The sequence below is a fragment of the Sinohyriopsis cumingii genome, chromosome 10, assembly GCF_028554795.1.
Source record: "Sinohyriopsis cumingii isolate HCF-2022 chromosome 10, ASM2855479v2, whole genome shotgun sequence".
NCBI lineage: Eukaryota > Metazoa > Mollusca > Bivalvia > Unionida > Unionidae > Sinohyriopsis > Sinohyriopsis cumingii.
The window spans coordinates 66,709,264-66,728,907 of NC_142970.1; the positions used below are offsets into that span (position 1 = coordinate 66,709,264).

The following is a 19,644-nucleotide window of genomic DNA, read 5'->3' on the forward strand; positions in this document are numbered from 1 at the left end:
GTAAAAAATAAATCAAAGGTTACAAATATCATTAGCTGTTTCTTGTTTATTCAAAAAATTCAAACACATTGTTATCACAGACACTAGCATTAATGATTAATTTTGTAATAGTATATTTTCCAGCATTACATGATTTGAATCAGTCACTTGGAGTCAGATTTTGTTCTAAATATGTTCAAAATCTTTGGGATAGGGAGGTTACAAAATTTCATTATCTGCTAAACTAGTTGACAAGTTAATTGTAGTAAATAATAACCCACCTCATCCTAGATTGATTCATAGTATATAATGCTGGAAAAGTTATTGAATGCAAATATAAAAAGAAACATAACCTAAGTACTTATGATAATTGTCAGCCAATTCTGTCTTGAGCCATTGATAATGGGATCTGATTTCCTCACACTAAAATAACCATTCCATTCTAAAGAAAATTTATTTTGCAAATTTGAGTGCAATTTTTTCTCCACCTGTACACTCCTTAAAAAATTGGTAAAAGATGTAGCAGTGTTTTGGGTGCTTTTGACTGGTGACCAAGCAAAGTAAACTCGACATGTAAATGAAACTGATCACCTCATACTTCTTTCGCAATTAAGTGCACTCTATTCAGTAAAGCATGGAACACACTCTATTCAGTAAAGCATGGAACACACTCTATTCAGTAAAGTATGGAACACACTCTATTCAGTAAAGCATGGAATACACTCTATTATGTAAAGCATGGAACATTGGTGTATATGTTATTCTATCGACTATATTTATTTATGTTTCTGGAGATAGATAACTAATGGACATGTGACAACGTAATATTAAACTTGTTTGTCAGTAACACAAACTTATATGGGTCTGCCATTCGGATTCAAAGTAAAAGAAATGCACTGAATTACTCAAAATACTGGGTTCCAGATTGCCTTTCACACCCTATGACAAAAGGTTAAATATAGTAATAATTTAAAAGCTGTTTAAGCAGTAATTCTAACACTCAACAGAACCATTATCATGTATGAAAACCTTTCTATCTTACCTTACATCAACAATGTTTATTGTATTAATCCAATCAACAAATGTGTTAATGAAAATAAAAACCTCTTTCTTTTCATTTGAAGACAGTAATTAGTTTGATAAATAAACAAATTTTAAGCAATATAAATATGCAAAGGCTCATGTCCCATATATTACTGTAAATTTTAGAACTTCTTTTATAAATGATTTTATTCAGTATTTGCAATACCACAAAATGGAGAAAAAATCCATGCATATCTGATTCAATAGTTTTTGCCTTTAAAATTATAATAATAAAAAGAAACTTTCATGTTTTCTGCAGCAGATATAAGGAAATATTTCACATGTGAAGTGGAAGCATTCTGTATTGTCACAAGTGTCTTAGCTATTCATTAACAGAAACCTTTCCCAGTTCACTGGTGAAATATTTCCTTGCATCTAGTCAGAAAACGTAGATATCATCTTTATATCTTTATTCCAATGGTACTGTTGTTGCTGTTGTAGAGTTTAATGCCATTTTTCAGCACAAGATAGGCTATACATGGTGGCCAGTAACAATGGTGGAGGAAGAAACCAGGAAAACCCTGGAAAGAACCACCGACCCACAAGAAGCTACTGGCAAGCATTCTCACTTAACCACACTGGCCGAATCCAAGACTTGATCCACTGGTATTAACAATATCTCTAAAAACAAAAAAGCAATCTGGGAGATAGGTAGAACTTGCCTGGAATAAAATCTCTACAGAGGAACTTCAAATTTGCCACATCTTCATCTCCAAGTTCATCATCAACTTCTATTAGACAGTCACGAAAATCTTTTTTGGTACTGATACGACTATTCTGTTCATCAACAGTTGCCATAGCATCTCTCTGAAGGTCACTTTCAGTTGGTGTCTGCACCATGCGTGATACATAACCATCCCCATAAAGCCCAGAACCAATGGCTGTTCCAGAAAGAGTCTGAGGGTACTGACCTTCATCTACAATTGGACCTCTTGGATGTATTCCATGTGCACAATGTTTAAGTTCAGTATCATTTCTGGGATCTATTCCCAATGTATCACATTCAAGTACAGACTGTTTATACTGCATCTCCATATCATGACCTTCATCCGTAGTTTGACTTCTTGTTTGTTCTCCAAATTCAGATTCACTTCTGGGTTTCATTCCCCATGCATCGCTTTCGAGTACAAACTTTGTACAATGCATCTCAATATTGTGCGTTTATATTTCTAATACAAATATAATTCACTTTATAATCACCCAATCACATCTGCATCGCAATCTGAAAGGAAAATGAGAATCAAAACAACTAGATGACCCTTGTTATCATTTTCATTAATAATAATAATGTACTTGGTGAGGGGGGCATGGTAAACCAACTTAATGATGTAATACTTACCTGTCACAATTGCACAGCTAACCTTTCTGGGGTAGAAAATATCCTCATCCAAACAAAAATCCATCCTGCTAATGGATGGAAAGTTCTACATAGTCCAGAGATATAAAGAATATAGACTCAGACTACCTCCTTCATCCCTGGCCCATGTACAACACCAAAGGAAAGGAAATGGTCCCAGACACCATCTTTTCCTTAAATGTAGGAAAGGGACACTGTCCTACAAATTTTGTTCCCGATTTTTTACAGGAACTAATAGGTGAGAGGGAGGTTTCAATGAGGGTTGCTTCTTGGACTGGGTCTTCATATTTTTAAAACCTTAGCCCCAGGGGCTGATCAGTGCTTCTTGGCTGGTTTTGACAAGGCAGGAGCAGGTGCAAAGCACTGATGTTGTTGATCCTTCCGGTCATAATAAGTCTTACAGAGAAGAAACTTTGAAAGAAGGTCTCTGCCTCCAAAGGAGGAGACAAAAAAGGTTCTAAAAGTACCTCACAGCCAACCCATTTGTTGATTTCACATTAAAGTAAGTTTTATATTACATAAAATGTACATTAACATTATGGACGTTACTGAGCCTGATGTGGTGCTGATGTCAATCGCAACAGGTTTGCCACCAAAGCAAATTAGGACTGAATTTACTAGTCACGTTGTTGTTTACGTCTACCCAGGTGAAACTGTTATTTTCCAAGATCAAACTAGTAAACTGCAAATATCTAATGTTACCATTCAAGATATTATTGTCAAGTTTAAAGGTGTTGTTCCAAAGAACTTGCAGAGATCACTGCAAGTGGTGGAATCAGAGACAGCACATTGGTTTCATTTATTGATGAGTATGTTAAAGATTCTAATGCTACAACAAAACAATTAAGTTCATTTAAATCATACTTAAATCTGTTCACCAGCAAAGAAGAGGAAACAACTGATGATAAAATAACAAATTCTTTTTGATGGTGTGAATGGTTTTGATAACCTCTAAATGGTGTGCAAGTGTGGATCAAATTTATTTATTTATTTATCATAGCCAGTTGTTATAGTGGATGTCTGTCAATTAACAGTATTCATAAATAAGCAGCATGGTCCGTGACTAATAATACACAATGAACCCCACTCTTCCAAAATCTTTCAAATACACAATATCAATGACAGCTAAAGATGAACTTCAGTTTGAAGCACCTAACATCTATCCATATAACAAATTTTCTTCTGTGTGTGTTCATGAGTTGAAGTTTTCATTTTAAATACATTTTGGATTCTGATCATTGTGATGAAGTTATAAGATCTACCAAGTGACTGTGGACTGATGGTAATCTTGTTCCACTTTTCAATGAATATCTGCCTCAGAGTGCCCAGTCTACCAGACCTTCATATACATTAAAATATAATCTTGTTAAGCAGCAAGTAGAAATTGACCACTGATGTACCAATGCCAACTTAACATCAAAATGGCATCATTGCAAATGCAAATGCCCAAAAGTTATCTACAGCACTCATGGATTGTTTCTATAGTGAGACAAAAGATCTTGATTTTTAATCAACAAGAACAATATCTATTTAACCCAACTGACATAACGGCAGGGACAATTTCAACTGAGAATACTGGAAAGTATTTGCTGTTGATACAAAATTTATGGTATACAGATGGGATGGGAAGTGCACATATGATATCAGATTCACAAGTGGTAGAATAGACACACTGAACCTTCAACTCAAAGAACAAATAGCACAGTGGACAGGACAAGGGCAGTTTCAAATTATTGATTATACAGCAACAATTTAATTAATCTCTGACTATGATTATGATTATTTCCATATCTTTCTATTGCAAATTAAAAGACCCTTGAAAGAAGGATATAAAGATTTTAAAAAAATTAGAATGACCATTGAAAAAAGATCCACGTTACTATTATATAACTCATAGGCTGAGTATGTACTGGGCTGGGAACTTTAATGGGTCGATGCTGCTACTGGCCGAGTAGGGATCCTTTAAAACAACTGGTTAAGAAAGTAGTTGATAAACATGCATACACAAAGAAAACAATAAAACTCTATTGCCAGCGTGTGATGAAATGAATATCGATAAACATAAAGAATATATCCATTTTTAACATGCACAAAAAATACAAAAACAGTACTAAATAGTGAAATCAGTTAACGCAGGTTCAACTGCTGGATTAAATTATCTGTAATCTGAGAACTATATTCATTGTTACACAATCACGAAAACGCTGAAAATTACAATTGTTAATATACATTAATATATGACAAATAAAACTTTTTTTTTTAAATACACTAATAACACAACATAAATATACATTTAATGTTCAAAATGATATATTTTAGTGTATTTTAGTATATTTGAGTGTATTTGAGTATATCTGAGTGCATATGAGCAAAAAGACGCACCCTTGCAAATAAAACACATCGAAGACAGAGGAAACTTGTTAATTAGATGTATATTCCATACAAAGTATTTATTGCAATCATTTCAGTATAAACCAGAAACATTATAAAACATTACCTGGTGGTTCAAACTGCAAAACTTTAAATGATGAACCGTTGGTAGATAGCTAAATAACGAAAAATGGTCTTATAACAACTGAAAACTGCACACAATCGGGAAATTCCCAAAATGCGTTCATTCGGAATCTCCGCTTCTCTTTCCAATCTAGTCTGGTTCCCTGACCGCTTTCCAGAGAGAGGTCAGGGAACCAGGCTATTTCCCATGCTCTAACCATTCGAAATGTCCTTGTGTTTTCCGTTTTTCGGTAAACTTAACACTGCTAAGACGCAGTAGGACATGGCAAAGACTGCACATGGACATTTAAAACTGACAATAGTGGAAAATACTTACTGTTGAAACAAAATTTATTTTTCAGAACTATAAAATAATTAGAATTGTTTGACTTGTCTAAGTGTTGATTGTTCTTTTATTTAAATATCCATTTGCACTCAACATGGTAATGAATTAGGTTAAAAATTCAGAAATGCATTTTATCAAAACAATCGAATCTTTGCATTGTTATTTGTAAAATATTTTATCTCATTTAAAACAGATACATAGAGTTCCTCGTGAGCATACATTTTGTATGTACATATGGTAAGTGAGCATATATGTTATATATACATATAATAAGTACTGTAAAAACAAAAAAAGAGAAGCGCGTAAAGACGGTGCAGAGAGGTTATATACTTACATTAGGGGAAAATATTTACTGTTCACACACACACACACACACACACACACACACTTGAAATCTGACCATCATTTTATTATCGTGCATATTTAGTGGGTATTATTCAAACTCTGAGTAAATAAACACATAAAATTTGATTTGGTGCCCTTTCGAAGTAAGTAAGAGCCCATTTGAAATTTGAAGGGAAAAAATCCAACACTTTACCTGATCCGGCCCTGATAAATATGTAAGAGTTAAAAATGTTTGTTTTAAAAATGTTTGTTTTGTCTCTATGCTGATCGTTATTTTCTTTAGACAATTAAATATTTTCACTTTTGAAAGCTACTACTATTCTCCGTTTTTCTTATGGACAATGGAATGTCCTAGTGTAACTTTCTAAACATATTTAATTGCCGTAAATATTGACAGAAGGAATAAGACACGGAAAACATTGCAAAGACGGTACAGAGACGTTATCTACTTAAAATACTGGAATATATCTACTGCTCATACAAAATTTATATAAATAATTACATAATCATATATAATAATCAGAAAAGACAAAGATTGTACATAAACATTTTAAAGTGACAATAGTGGAAAATATGTCCTTTTCATATAAAATTGACGCTATATGGAATGAAGTACTACTGTAATCTGGTTAACACGTGTCAAATCGTGTACAGTCATAGGTAGCAGAGTAGATACGCGCTCCCTTTAAATCTGGTGAAATAGGGGCAGTACATGGATACCTTAAAATGCTGATTATACAATTTATGAGTTTATTATTTTGCTATTATGATTCTTCCCTTTATTTATTTTTATTGTATTCCCAACTGTGTTTTTATATAATGTTTAAACGCCGAGTAACACGATTTCTACAGTAATAAACATCTTGTTAATGGATTAATTCATGAAAGAGATAATTATCTAATTAATTGTATGAACAGGTACTTACAACTCCGGATAGATATAGGTTAAATATAGAATGATTAAAGGGGTGTGGCATTGAAATAATTGATCAGATATTAATAACGATATCCTCTGCAAATGTATGTCAGTTATCTTATTGTTTCTAGCTGGTACTCTTTATCGATATATGGAATAGATGTTTTGATATCATTTGAATATAATTTTGATATAGATTTTCCTTCTTGTAAAGATTAAAAAACGCTACTATAAAGTTGTGTAAGCATAATCATGTAGGGAAGGTTTGAATCATGGCCCCGTGAATTATTTTTCTCAGAAAACTGTCTATCAGATTCTGTACAGTGTGATATTTGGAAGCTACACACAGTGGGAACTGGTAACGACAGTGACTTGGGTCTTATTGCGGTGAATTTCACCTATATAAGTAATAAGTGTATTCTGAATGATGTTATACAAATAACACAGTACAATCTCAGATTGCAGTGGATAAATCAAATTATACTGTATTTAATGGACTATGAGCGATGTTAAACATTTTATGTTGGCCGTAAATTTTCAGGTTTTACAATAATCAGAAATAAACAATTACAATAATCAGAAATAAACAATTAAAAATCTTATTCAAGTATTGTTCATTTGACAGCAATTAATGCAGTGTTATTTTAAACAATGCAGCAATATAGATGTAACAAAAAGTTATAATTCTCTCCTTGCCGAACAAATGTTCCACATGAGATGAATTCTGACTACAAACCATTAACAGTAACACTCGATATAATGTTTTGATACAGTCGACACATAATTTTAAAACATTTTCCAAGTGACTGCAATATTACATTCTTTAATATTTAAAATCTATCGGTAGATGAAGTATCATAACCCTAAATTATTTTATACTAAACACTCGTGCATTCTTTTTTAAATAAGGTGACACATAATTTACCAACGTTAGCTTTGCTGAGGGTCTTACAACCTTTCAATAATTTTATAATGTTATTATCAGAAATTGTAATTTTATCTGAAGTTGTAGACCAATTTATAAAGAGCAGGTAAAGTCAAATGTATACATTATTAGAGAAAAGAAAGAAGAAAAAAAACATAATTCTGAATTAGTTTGCAAGTTCCGTGTCCGACTGTTTATTTTCAATTAATGGCTTGAAAACTAAAGAATAACACTGAAAAACTGTTTTTAACATAGTACATGATGTCATTCTGTGTGAGAAAAAAGATTTTCAAAGTAAAATACAACATACGATTTGTGTGTTTGTGTGTTGAAAGTAAGAGGGTATGAGAAACTCTTGCCCCAAATGTGAATTCAATAGTTTATTTATTAACTACAGGAATACATGTGTATTAATTTTTAAAATAATGCTTTCTAATCAAACAGTCAGTGGTTAAAAACCATTGAAAAAAGAACTGCTTGGTAAAATTTGATGGAAAAAAATGTTTTATTTGACCTAAATGTTGTGTCTCAATTTTGTTTGTATTTTACTTCACACAAATTTCTTACATGATAATAATGTTATACAGTTTAATAAATTGAAGTATCTTAGCATATACGTACAGTGTAGTCTACCCTTTATATCGTTCAATAAAATGTAGCATGACGAAACTTCTAACCATTTCCAAGGAAGATTTCATATCACTTCTACCGATATCAATGTGTAACGAGGGCAACCCATGGTCTCCAATTTTCGCGTCATTATAGTTTATGTTCTGATTTAAAATGTTTGGCGGGCTTTGTAGTGCCATCTAGCGTCGTAGTTTTTTGGTCGCGTGATTCCGCATGGGTATATATGAATATATCAGTGATATACCACAATGCGTATTGTTGTTGTTGTAGGGTTGCACGCCATTTTCAGCACACGATAGGCAATACATGGCGGCCAGTATTAATGGTGGAGGAAGAACCCGGGAAAACCCCGGAAAGAACCACCGACCCACGAAAAGCTACCGGCAAGCTTTCTCACATACGCACATTAGCCGAATCTGAGACTCGAACCTACGCAGACAGAGGTGAGATGGCAGTGATCCGTAACGCAGAGCGCTTTAGACCACTCGGCCACTCCGGGCCCCCACAATGCATATAAAATTTTCATTAAAAGGAAACGAGGCTTGTCGAGTTGACACATGCGAAAAGCCCCAAACACTCGTATTATCACGGACTTTCGCCCGTATATAGCTACCATAATCCAGAGGGGGCGGGGCGGGGGCGATCGTTTGGACACTTTTATATTTGATAATTAATAATCGATTTTTAGAACATTATTATAGGTGTAAGAAACAACAACAAAGCATTAAATACTCTACATTATGTTTGCCTCGTAATCGACAAATCTAACACATAGGCCTAATATCGACTGGCCATTGCAACTATGAATAATCGATATTATGAACACTGTAGATAGATCCCAAGGAAATAGTAAACACACCGTGACGCCTCAACTAGATTACTGTAGGTTACTTGGTACAAGTTCAGTTTTAATGTTTCCGACCAGCGAATTATCTTTTCTCTCTCACTCCAGATCATTGCTTGTTTTGTCTCTTACGTGCGCGAGAGAAGAGGGGAATGGAAAAAAGAAAGGGTTCCGATGAAATTCATTTAGAAAACAAGGACGATGAATACTTTTTATCGTTATTTTCATATGTCTTTTATGATTTATGAATGAGTAGGAATTCACCATTGACCTATAGGCATGCAGTTGAAAGAATGTTTATATATTCATATTATTGCGCCACGGGCGGATCACAGCTTGATAGTCCAATAATAATGGTATACCAATTTGCTTTATACCAACACCAACTGTGGCTGCTTTGGGTAGGTGTGATAGGAAGCGGTAGGGTGTGAAGACGTCCCTTTGAAAGTAAAGCAGTATAACCACACCGCCAGGGCAAGCACATTTAGTCGCATTTCGTCGAACAGGAGAGAGCCAGGCCATGGTATTCGAAAAGAGTAGGGACAAGGTCTTTCGTCGACCACAAAAAAAAAATGGCATTGCTAGGCTCGTCCAAGAAATGCAGAGGTCTTGCGGAACTACAAGTTTTGACTGAGGAAAACTGTTTTCATCAATTCGCACTGTCCTCTCTGTCTCTCTGTCTCTCTCTCTCTCTCTCTCTCTCTCTCTTATCGATCGGATAACGACGCGTCTGTGCCACACAGTCGGCGACCAGAGAAAGACCCAGTTGGCAACTGCGACCCAGTCGGCGACTCGACGATTCTGCGACTCTGCAACCCAGTAGACGACCAGAGGAAGACCGACTCGGCGACTCTACGAAACAGTCTGTGATTCTGCGACACAGTCGGCGACTCTGCGACCAAGTCGGCGAACAGTCAACGATCCAGGCGACGACACTGCGAGCAAGTCGGCGACCCAGTCGGTAACTCTGAGACCCAGTCGGCGACTCGGCGATCCAGCCGACTATCCAGTCGTTAACCCAGCGACTCTGGCGACCACAGGACACTCAGTCGACGACTAAGTCGGCTACCAGTCGACAACTAAGTCGGCTACCAGTCGACGATAAGAAGCTAGAAATAATACGGTATCCCACTCATGTATAAATCTGTGGCACTCTGGAGCGCCAGTCCTCAGACAGATTCAGCGGGGTATCACTCCAAATACAGAGACCTATCCTAACGTCACCTAAATTGAAAACTTTGTTTTCGGCCATACATAGGAAGGGTTCAGGAATTTGAAAAAGGACTAGTTGCTTGAGTTGCCATGCAGTATGATTTTTCTGAAGCAAGAGATACAAGGATATTTTGGTTCATTTTTTGGTGGCATGGAATCTTTTGAGTACAAGTGCTTTGGATTTCAGTAATAAATTTCTGGTTTTCATAGAAAATTAAAGAAACTATTTTTTAAAAAAGCAGATGGAATTAAGAATAAGAGTAGGAAGTCCTGGAAATAGAAATTCAGAAAGAGGAAAAAGAGAAAGAAATGCAAATGCAGACAGACCGAGAGAGAGAGAGAGAGAGAGAGAGAGAGAGAGAGAGAGAATGTAAGAAAAAAGCCAATGAAAGTCGAGATTTCATGATTGTTTCAGACTGCTATTAGCTAAACTGAAGCCACGCAAATACCAGTTTGATATTTTGTGAAACATAGGGTCATTATGAGAATACGGATGCCATCTGAGGTATCCACTAGGGACGAGTGGTCAGTAAGCTATCCGCAGTAATATCGACTAAAAATTCTTAATTTGGCCATTGAAAAAATCATTTGGCTGTTCACTTAGGAGTCAGTAACACTTGTCACAAGATCTTCAATCATTTTTGCTGGTCGAAAATTAAAAGTGGTGTTTGAAATACTATAGATCTTGTCAAACTTATCAAATGGTATGAAAACCCAATCAGAAGATACCTAAGACTAACTGGCAACCTATTCATGCATTTGACGACTGATTTAGCAAAATAATGTTAGACTGATTCGATCCCTTACCTAAGACCAAGAGTAGTATAGTGGGATACCTTAGCGACAATGGGAATTAGCATTACAGATCCCCCTGGGACTGTTTAGCGACTATGTAAATTTAACATGGAGAAAAATCGTGGGACTGTTTAGCGACAAGGGAAATTAACATGGAGAAAAACCCTGAGACTGTTTAGCGACTATGTAAATTTAACATGGAGAAAAACCCTGGGACTGGTTAGCGACTATGTAAATTTAACATGGGAAGAACTCGTGGAACTGTATAGCGTCAAGGGAATTTAAACAGGGTGGGACTGTATAGCGTCAAGGGAAATTTAACATGGGATTTTTTTTAAAAAAAAAAGAATAAAAAAATAAAAATAAAAAAAGGGTAGGCAATGGAAAGTCAAACTCTTTTCGAGAGATGTGGATGGCCCTGAAAAGTGCCTTTGGATTTATGTTAATATGCCCTTAACATAAAGGGCATCTGCGGCATCTTCTTGTCCTCAAGCTGCGTCTTACTCGGGAGCCATAAATCAGTGTCCTCTTGAGGCAACCTTGTCTCTCCACGTACACTCTTCGTATCCACATACTGGTGTCTGACTTGTGGACAACTGTCCACTTGGATCGGACATACATTAGCATGTCCGTCCTAAACATCATTGAAGAAACAAGGGTGGATGATTTGACTGTGGTCCACATCTTGAGGCGCCGAGAACAGGTGAATCAATGCAGTGAACTGCGCTTATTTATAGGAGCAGGAAGGATTGAAATGGATTGAGTTCATTGACCAATCCAAACACGCGTTACAAAATTCAGTCAGTCCGCATCCAATCCGAAGAGAACAGTCTGTGACGTCACGTAGTCTATATAGATTCGCTAGCGCCTGTGTGCAGTCAATCGATGCGAGACAGTGATTCAACATGACGGAAACTCAGAAAACGATCCATTGGGGTGCACCAGCACTGGAGACCGCGCAAGGGAACCCGGACTTACTTTCAGAAGAGGTAAATTGGGATTTTGTGGATTTTCTTACCTCCCAAGAATTTGTTCCGGAACCTTCGTCTCCTTCTTCATTACCGCAAGTGGAGAATTTTAGACAGAGACAGAAAGAAGAATTGGAGAAATTTATACAACGACAAAAGGAAGTGGAACAAGCTTTTCTCCTACAGCAACAGCAGCAAGAAGAAGAGGTAAGAAAAAAACAACAACAACAAGAAGTAGCAACAAAGAAACAAGAGGGTGAAAGTCAAACCGTCACGGTACTGTTGGACATTTTAGTGGAGTTAAGAAGTCTGAAACAAATGTATCAGACTTCTTTATCACGACCGAAGAGAATACGACCTTCCAGAGCTAAACACACCAACCCTGTGACCAAGCCTACCGTACCACCCTTAGTGATTTCAACCAGATCATTATCATCAGAAGTAGGCCTTGGCCGTGGCAAAGGCTTAAGACAGTTAAAGTTGATTGCTTAAACTCACCCCTACACCAAAAAAGGCCCTTTTCAGGGCCACCCACGTCTCTCGAAAAGAGATACACTTTTCAATTGCCAATAACTCAAAAAAAAACCCATTTTACCCCTATAGTACGTGTCTGAGTATGAGTGCGTGAGTGTACGTTCTTATTTTAAAATCAAAACCCAAAGACACTTACCTTTTTTATACCTAATTTATTCTTTTATCAATAGTTACAATCCAATTCACAATTCACAACAGAGCACTTTAAAAAGTACATTCACTTCTTCTGTTTCTTTTTGTTTTTATTCTCTCGGTTTTTTGAATTTCTTCACCGTCACAGTCTTTTCCTCCTCCTCTTCCTCCTCACTTTCTTCCCTTCTTCTTTTCTTATCCTCTTTCTTTTTCTTCACCTGTCTGCTATCTTCTTTCTCTTCTTCCTCTGAAGAATCCCTCTCTTCTTCTGACTCCTCTTGTTTCTTTTTTGGGCAATCTGGAGACCAATGTCCTTTTTCTTGACAATAATAACAGGTATCTTGACTTTTGTCTCTTTTAACCCCTGTTTTTCTTTTTTGACGGCCTGGACACTCTGAAGACCAATGCCCTTTCTTCTGACAGATATAGCAAGTATCTTCACTTTTATCTCGAAAGGAAGGAGAGTAGTCCGTCGGCTGGTCTGAAGAAAATTTTCTAATGACCCCTCGCAAAGCTCTGATGAAACGTTCCATCTGGGTAGTCTCTTCCATCGTTGTGCTCGGTTTGAGAGTGAAATGAATAGTGAAAGGACAAGACACACACCCTTTTATATACGCTGGTCTGCTAGGACTATAAATTAGACCATGGTGTTTAAATTTGAGTCATTTGACTTTTTTCACTCAAGATGAAACGATCCTATTCATTCAAGAAGAAAGACGAAGAAAGTAAGAGGCAGAAACGTGATCTATCGCCTCGTACCAGGGCTGAAGTCTTGGCACAAATTCATGCCAGTGATTTTGAAGAGGACATGAGTGAACCAGAATCCGAACCCTCTAAACAAAGTTCACCACCCTTAGTCAACCCTGAAAAATACTATTCCATTCGAGAGACGGAAAAGCGCTCCTCTAGAAAATTTAGAACCACGGCTTACAAATACACGGTGAAGTTTAAAGATTTCAAGTCCGAAGTACCGTTAGAGAAAGCAGAAGGGTTCATCACTGGGGTGTGGGATTCTTTGCTCACCACACTCAAGCGACAATGTCAACCCAAAGAAGACGATCGCTTGAGACTCTCCATACAACACGACGGTTTGAAATCCCCTGTTTGGATCGAGTTTAGCACCCCTGCAGAATTGACCGCTTCCAAAGTCATGGACAAGATTCAACACGTGCAACAATCCAATGACCAGTTTGACATCACCGATGGAAAAGTCACACTCGACATGACCCACGTCTCTCCTACTCAACGGACTGGACGCAATAAGGTGTTACTGGTGAACGACCTTCGCAGCACCAAAAAAGAGTCTCGTCCAAATTCACAATTCTCAAGACTAGATGTGTTTAGCCCGAGCCATCGTGGTGGGACGAACCTATGCCAACAAGAACGACACGGTAGAATGGAAAAGAAAGTGGAAAACTATTCATCGATTGGACCGAGCCAAACAACGAAACGAAGCAGAACTCCTGTTGCAACAAGCTGACCTATCCAAAGACACACCCTGTGGCATTCCTGAAATGCAAAAATTGCAAGATGTCCTAGCTCCACGCTACACCTTGAAAGTACACCCTCAAGAAGTGCGTGGGCCTCTGTTGTTTCGAGGCCAAGACTTTAAGGACGGAAAATACATTCATGTCTATTATCACGATGACCATTTCGATACCATTACCAGTATCACTGCATTTCTCGGATACGGTTATTACTGTGAGAAATGTGACCATGGTTATAATAATCGAGAGCAACACAAGCATTGCGGATTGAAATGCTCAGGATGTTTGGCCTCCCCACCCTGTCTGAGCGAAGGACCAGTGCATTGTTCAACTTGTCTGCGCACGTTTGTCAGCCCTACCTGTTACCAACAACATTTGAAGACGCAAGGTTCACAGCAGAAATGTGCTTGTCAACTGCTGAGATTGTGCCCTACGTGTGGACAAGGCATACGTACCAATAATGCCAAGGCACACGTATGTTCAGGAAAGAAAAAATGTCCCATTTGTCACCACATCGTGGACTTGGAACACCAATGCTACGTGCAAAAATACCAACCCCCACCAGAGAAAGAGGACGGTCACAAGAAGAAAGGCAATTTCATATTTTTCGATTTCGAATGCATGCAAGAGACCGGTATTCACATTCCTAATTTCTGCGTGGCTCATCGAGCGTGCGAGAAGTGCATTCAAGAACCTATCTTCAGGCATTGCACTCACTGCAGTAAGATTCCCGGAGGGCGTGAAAAAATCTTTCGAGGACCGAACACGATAGCCGATTTTGCCCAATGGGTCTTAGACCCCATCGACAAGACGTGGAGCCAAGAGGACATCGAACGTTACGGAGATTGTCATCGTCATGCCACGGTGATGGCTCACAGTTTCTCCGGATACGATGGACAGTTTCTTCTCAGATACTATACGGAACATGGCACCGAACGTCCTAAAGTGACTTTGAACGGAGCCAAAATCATTTTCATGCAAATGGGACAAGTACAGTTTAAAGATTCGATGAGCTATTTGGCCATGCCTTTGAGTCGAATGCCTAAAACGTTTGGAATGACAGAAATGGCTAAAGGGTACTTTCCACACTTTTTCAATACGGAAGCCAATCAACACGCCGTTCTACCCCATTTACCTGAGGCTCACTATTACGACCCCGACAACATGCGTATCGAACAACGAGAAGCTTTCTACGCTTGGTACCAAGCTCAAGCCTCTGACCCTTTCGACTTTCAGGACGAAATGCTAAAGTATTGTCGTTCCGACGTGGACATTTTACGACGTTGCTGTGGAAAATTTAGAGAACTGTTCATGGAACACGGAGGGGTCGATCCTTTGAAAGAAGCTTGCACCATTGCCAAAGCGTGTTCCTTAGTGTACCGGCAACGATTCATGCCTGAAAACACCGTAGCTGTCATTAGCCCTTAAACGACCAACTATGTCAAACGTCAATACTCGGTCAAAGCCCTACGCTGGTTACATTACTTGTGCGACAAGGAAGACAAGTGGATTCAGCATGCCCGCAACGTAGGGGGCGAAAAGACCATCGGAACGTATTCGGTCGATGGCTGGGACTTAGAAAACCCCAAGATCGTGTACGAGTTTAACGGTTGCTTATTTCACGGATGTCCCGTCTGCTACCCTGATCGTGACACTAAAAATCAGTTTTTACAACGAACCATGGAAGACCTGTACCAGGCCACTTGTCAGCGACGCCTAAAGTTAGAACAGGAAGGATACCAAGTGGTGGAAATGTGGGAATACGAATACGATCACCGTTTGAAAACCGATCCCGAATTTAAACGCCTCGTGGAAAGTTACCAGTTCATGGACCCCCTGAACCCGAGGGATAGTTTGTACGGAGGAAGGACCAATGCCACCTGTTTGCTGTACCAAGTCGACGAAGAGAAAGGAGAAGAAATCAAATACTTGGACGTGTGTTCGCTGTATCCCTACGTGTGCAAATATTGTCACTTTCCTGCAGGACACCCGCAATTGCTGACGGAACACATCGACCTGAAAAACATTCGACAATGCGAAGGCTTGATCAAGTGCAAAGTTTTGCCTCCCAAGGACTTGTACCACCCCGTCTTACCTCACCATTGCCAAGGCAAACTGATGTTTCCTTTGTGCCGTACTTGTGCCGAAACGTGCAACCAAGATCAGCCTTGTCAGCACACCCAGGAAGAACGGGTCTTGACGGGGACGTGGGTCAGCGTAGAATTGTTCAAAGCTCTGGACATGGGATATCAACTGTTAGAAGTGTACGAAATTTGCCACTTTCCCAAGACACAACAATACCACAAGGGTGACCCCACGCAGAAAGGCATTTTCGCTGACTACGTGGATGCCTTTTTGAAACTGAAACAAGAAGCCAGCGGCTATCCTTCCTGGTGTCACACTCCCGAAGACCAAAAGACATTCAAAGAGAAGTACTGGGCACAAGAAGGTATCCCTTTAGATCACATCGAGAAAAAGGAAGGCAGGCGATCGTTTGCCAAAGTGATGTTAAATTGTTTGTGGGGTAAAATGGCACAAAGACCATGTTTACCCAAGACGGAATATTTGACCGAACCTTCCCGCTACTTCCAGATGATTCACGACAAAACCAAATTCATGAAACACGTGGACGTCGTTCGCGAGGATTTGATCTTGGTCAATTACGAAGAAGATCTGGACTTTGTAGAAGCCGACGAATTTGGAAATGTCATCATTGCGGCTTACGTGACAGCTCATACTCGCTTAAAATTGTACGAAGCTTTAGAACTGTTAGGGGAACGTGTCCTGTACTTTGACACGGACAGTTGCATTTACATCGATCAGCCGAGTCAACAGCACCCTGACATCGAAGGAGACCGTTTAGGAGCCTGGACAGACGAGCATCCTGACGACAAGATTCTAAGTTTCGTCAGTGGCGGTCCCAAAAATTACGGCTACGAATACCGGGACCCCCAAGGAGAAGTGCACACGACGTGTAAAGTGAAAGGATTGACTCTGAATTATCGTACCAGTTGTGTGGTGAACTTTGGGGTATTGAAAGAAGCCTTGCAATCGGGAGAGGATGAACACTTTAAAGTGACCACCTATCAACCCAACAAGATTGTACGTTTACCCACTCACCACATCGTCAGTCGACCCTTGGAAAAAGTCTATCAAATCGTGTACCAGAAGCGAGTTCGACTTCCCAATCATTTCACCTTACCGTATGGACACGTCGGTATTGGTCCGTATATAAAAAGGAACTCTAGGCAAGATCGATAGTTCATTGTGACTACTAAGACCAAGCGAACTAGATGAATACTTTGAAAGAGACATCGTTCCAGTTTGGGGATTGTAAAAAAAGCCTTGCGATGGGTACGATGCTGTACGCTGTGACCTTAGCGATGCCGTAAAGCATCATGGGAACTTTGTTCTCACTACCCCTATCATGGAAAGTGATGCTGTGCGTGTCAAACCTGATGGATGCGAAAGTGATGCCGCTCGTCCTCGTGGACTCTTTACTGGGTTTCATGGTGATTGTGGATGTCAACATTCACGTCTCCCACCCTACGGATGTCATACAGCCCTAAGCAAACTCCTGTCCATGTCACCCAACCCTCATCGAAAGGAACCTGTGAAAGACGAATATTCGTTCCCTGTGCGTTTGTCGGAATACTGCGACTCTGAAAATCGTCTTCAATCGTTCAAAGGAAATTGGCCTAAGTATCTGGGAGGACCGACCCCCGAAGAATTAGCCAGAGCCGGATTGTTCTACTTGGGCGAAGGAGATAAAGTCAAGTGCTTCAACTGCGGTGTGTCACTTCACCACTGGGAACCGCAAGATTCGGCCTACGTAGAACATGCTCGATGGTCACCGAATTGTCATTACTTACCCTTAGTGGGACCGAGACATATCGTTGACGAAGAAGAAACAAGATTGGTTAGGAGTCAAATGTTGGACATCACCGAGACCAGTATTTAAACTTCATTTCAAAAACGATGTTGAATCATTACCTAAAGAACTGCAAGAGAAGATTTACAAAGAAGTTTGGAAGGGGTTTGCCAGAGTGAAATCTCAATGGGTCACTGTAGAACTTTTGTGTCGAGAAATTCATAAGAGGAAAGTGAAGAAAGTCAACCAGTGTGTTAGATTTCTTTGGGTCAAATGTGCATTCGTCCTATTACATCACTCTAGACCGTTTACATCAAAAGAGTTCAGTGACATTCTTGGACGTTACCCTGAACGGCAGTGGCCAGAAATTACTCACTATGTGGATTACTTTTGCTCTAGGAGAAGATTGTGAATTGTACGGACTGACCTATTCATGGATACTTTACAAGAGAACATTCGTGCTTTGCCTGTGGAGTTGAGAGAACGCATTTACCGAGAGCTGGTCAAAATACAAGTCAAACGCAAAGAACGGTTGCATCCGTTACGTCACCAGATTTTTAACCACTGGTACCTGAATGGTACAAAAGAACTGATTCGTCAGAAATTGTTTCAGTGGCCAGACCTTGTTCAGTACTTCCAGACCCCCGATGATCGACGTGTTGATCATTTTGGTTACTTCGAGATTCACCTAGTACAACACATTGAGGAAGACAAGGTAAAGGATTACCGACATATTTTACGTGGAATCTACTTAGCGGAAGAGGAAACTTCTAAACGAAGTCTGACGTTTCGGTTACAGTATGCAACATTTAAATTTCCCACTGGAAAACGAAGATCTCTGGCTAGAAAGTACGTGTATTGTTTCCGAAACAAAGAGACTATAAAAACAGGCTGCCTTGCCACGACTTTTATCACATGTAATCCAACAGATTCCGTGGAAGGAACTCAATGACCATATTCAAACCGTGGATCATTACCATCGATTATTACAAGAACTGTATCCATTCAATTTGGGTCGACAAGTGGTGTGTGTCTTAGTGACTTGTTTTCTGGGATTTCGTTTACCAGCCGATTCCTTGTGGACTCTTTACGAACAGTATTTACCACCCCATTCAACATGAAAGTGGTGCCTTTAAATGTTCACGAGAGACTCCTTTTGCTCAAAGCCTTACGTTTTCATCTGGATACTTCTCGACCTCTACGGGAAAAAAGATTCGTCAACTTTTAGCTACCCAAGACGTGTATGACGATGTGTGTGTAGCTTGTGACTTACACCCCCACTGGACAGATGTCCGTGCCTGGAAAAAATGGGATTTTGAGGCTTGGACCCAAGAAGTGGCCCAGTATGCTCGAGAGTTGTGATCCTTCCTTTCAACGTCCAAAGAAAAAAGTTACTTTTCAACCTGTGTTAGTGACGGTGCCAGAAGAACCCGTCACCCAGGACAGGACTGTCGTGGACAGGCCTGAAAGACCCTTTCGGGAGGACACTTGTTTGACCTTACCCCCTATAGAACTGGTCAGAACTTTACCCAAAACATGTTGTACAGACACTTGTTTCTATTCCACGTTGATGCTTATCATGTGCCTTTTATCGTTGTACTTAAGCCTTTGGCTTTTATGTATTTTTGTCTTTCGTGTTCATGTTTAAAACATTCAATAAACGTGTTCTGAAAAAAAGTATATAAACTCTCGTCTTGTTTGTTTTCGTGTCACAAGTGACATTCCTG

At 39.1% G+C, this 19,644-nt stretch overlaps 1 protein-coding gene across 1 annotated transcript in view; it reads right to left on the reverse strand.

Annotated features, from left to right (window-relative positions):
* LOC149790308 (uncharacterized) overlaps window positions 1-5,023 on the reverse strand; it is a 58,619-nt gene extending 53,596 nt beyond the window's left edge. Inside the window, exons 1-2 of the mRNA XM_089972361.1 lie at window positions 4,917-5,023; window positions 1,725-2,284 (exon numbers count right to left, since the gene is read on the reverse strand). Of these exons, the coding sequence (XP_089828487.1) occupies window positions 1,725-2,208 (484 nt within the window). The 5' untranslated portion in view covers window positions 2,209-2,284; window positions 4,917-5,023. The remainder of the gene's footprint in view (window positions 1-1,724; window positions 2,285-4,916) is intronic.
* Between the last annotated feature and the right edge of the window lie 14,621 nt (window positions 5,024-19,644).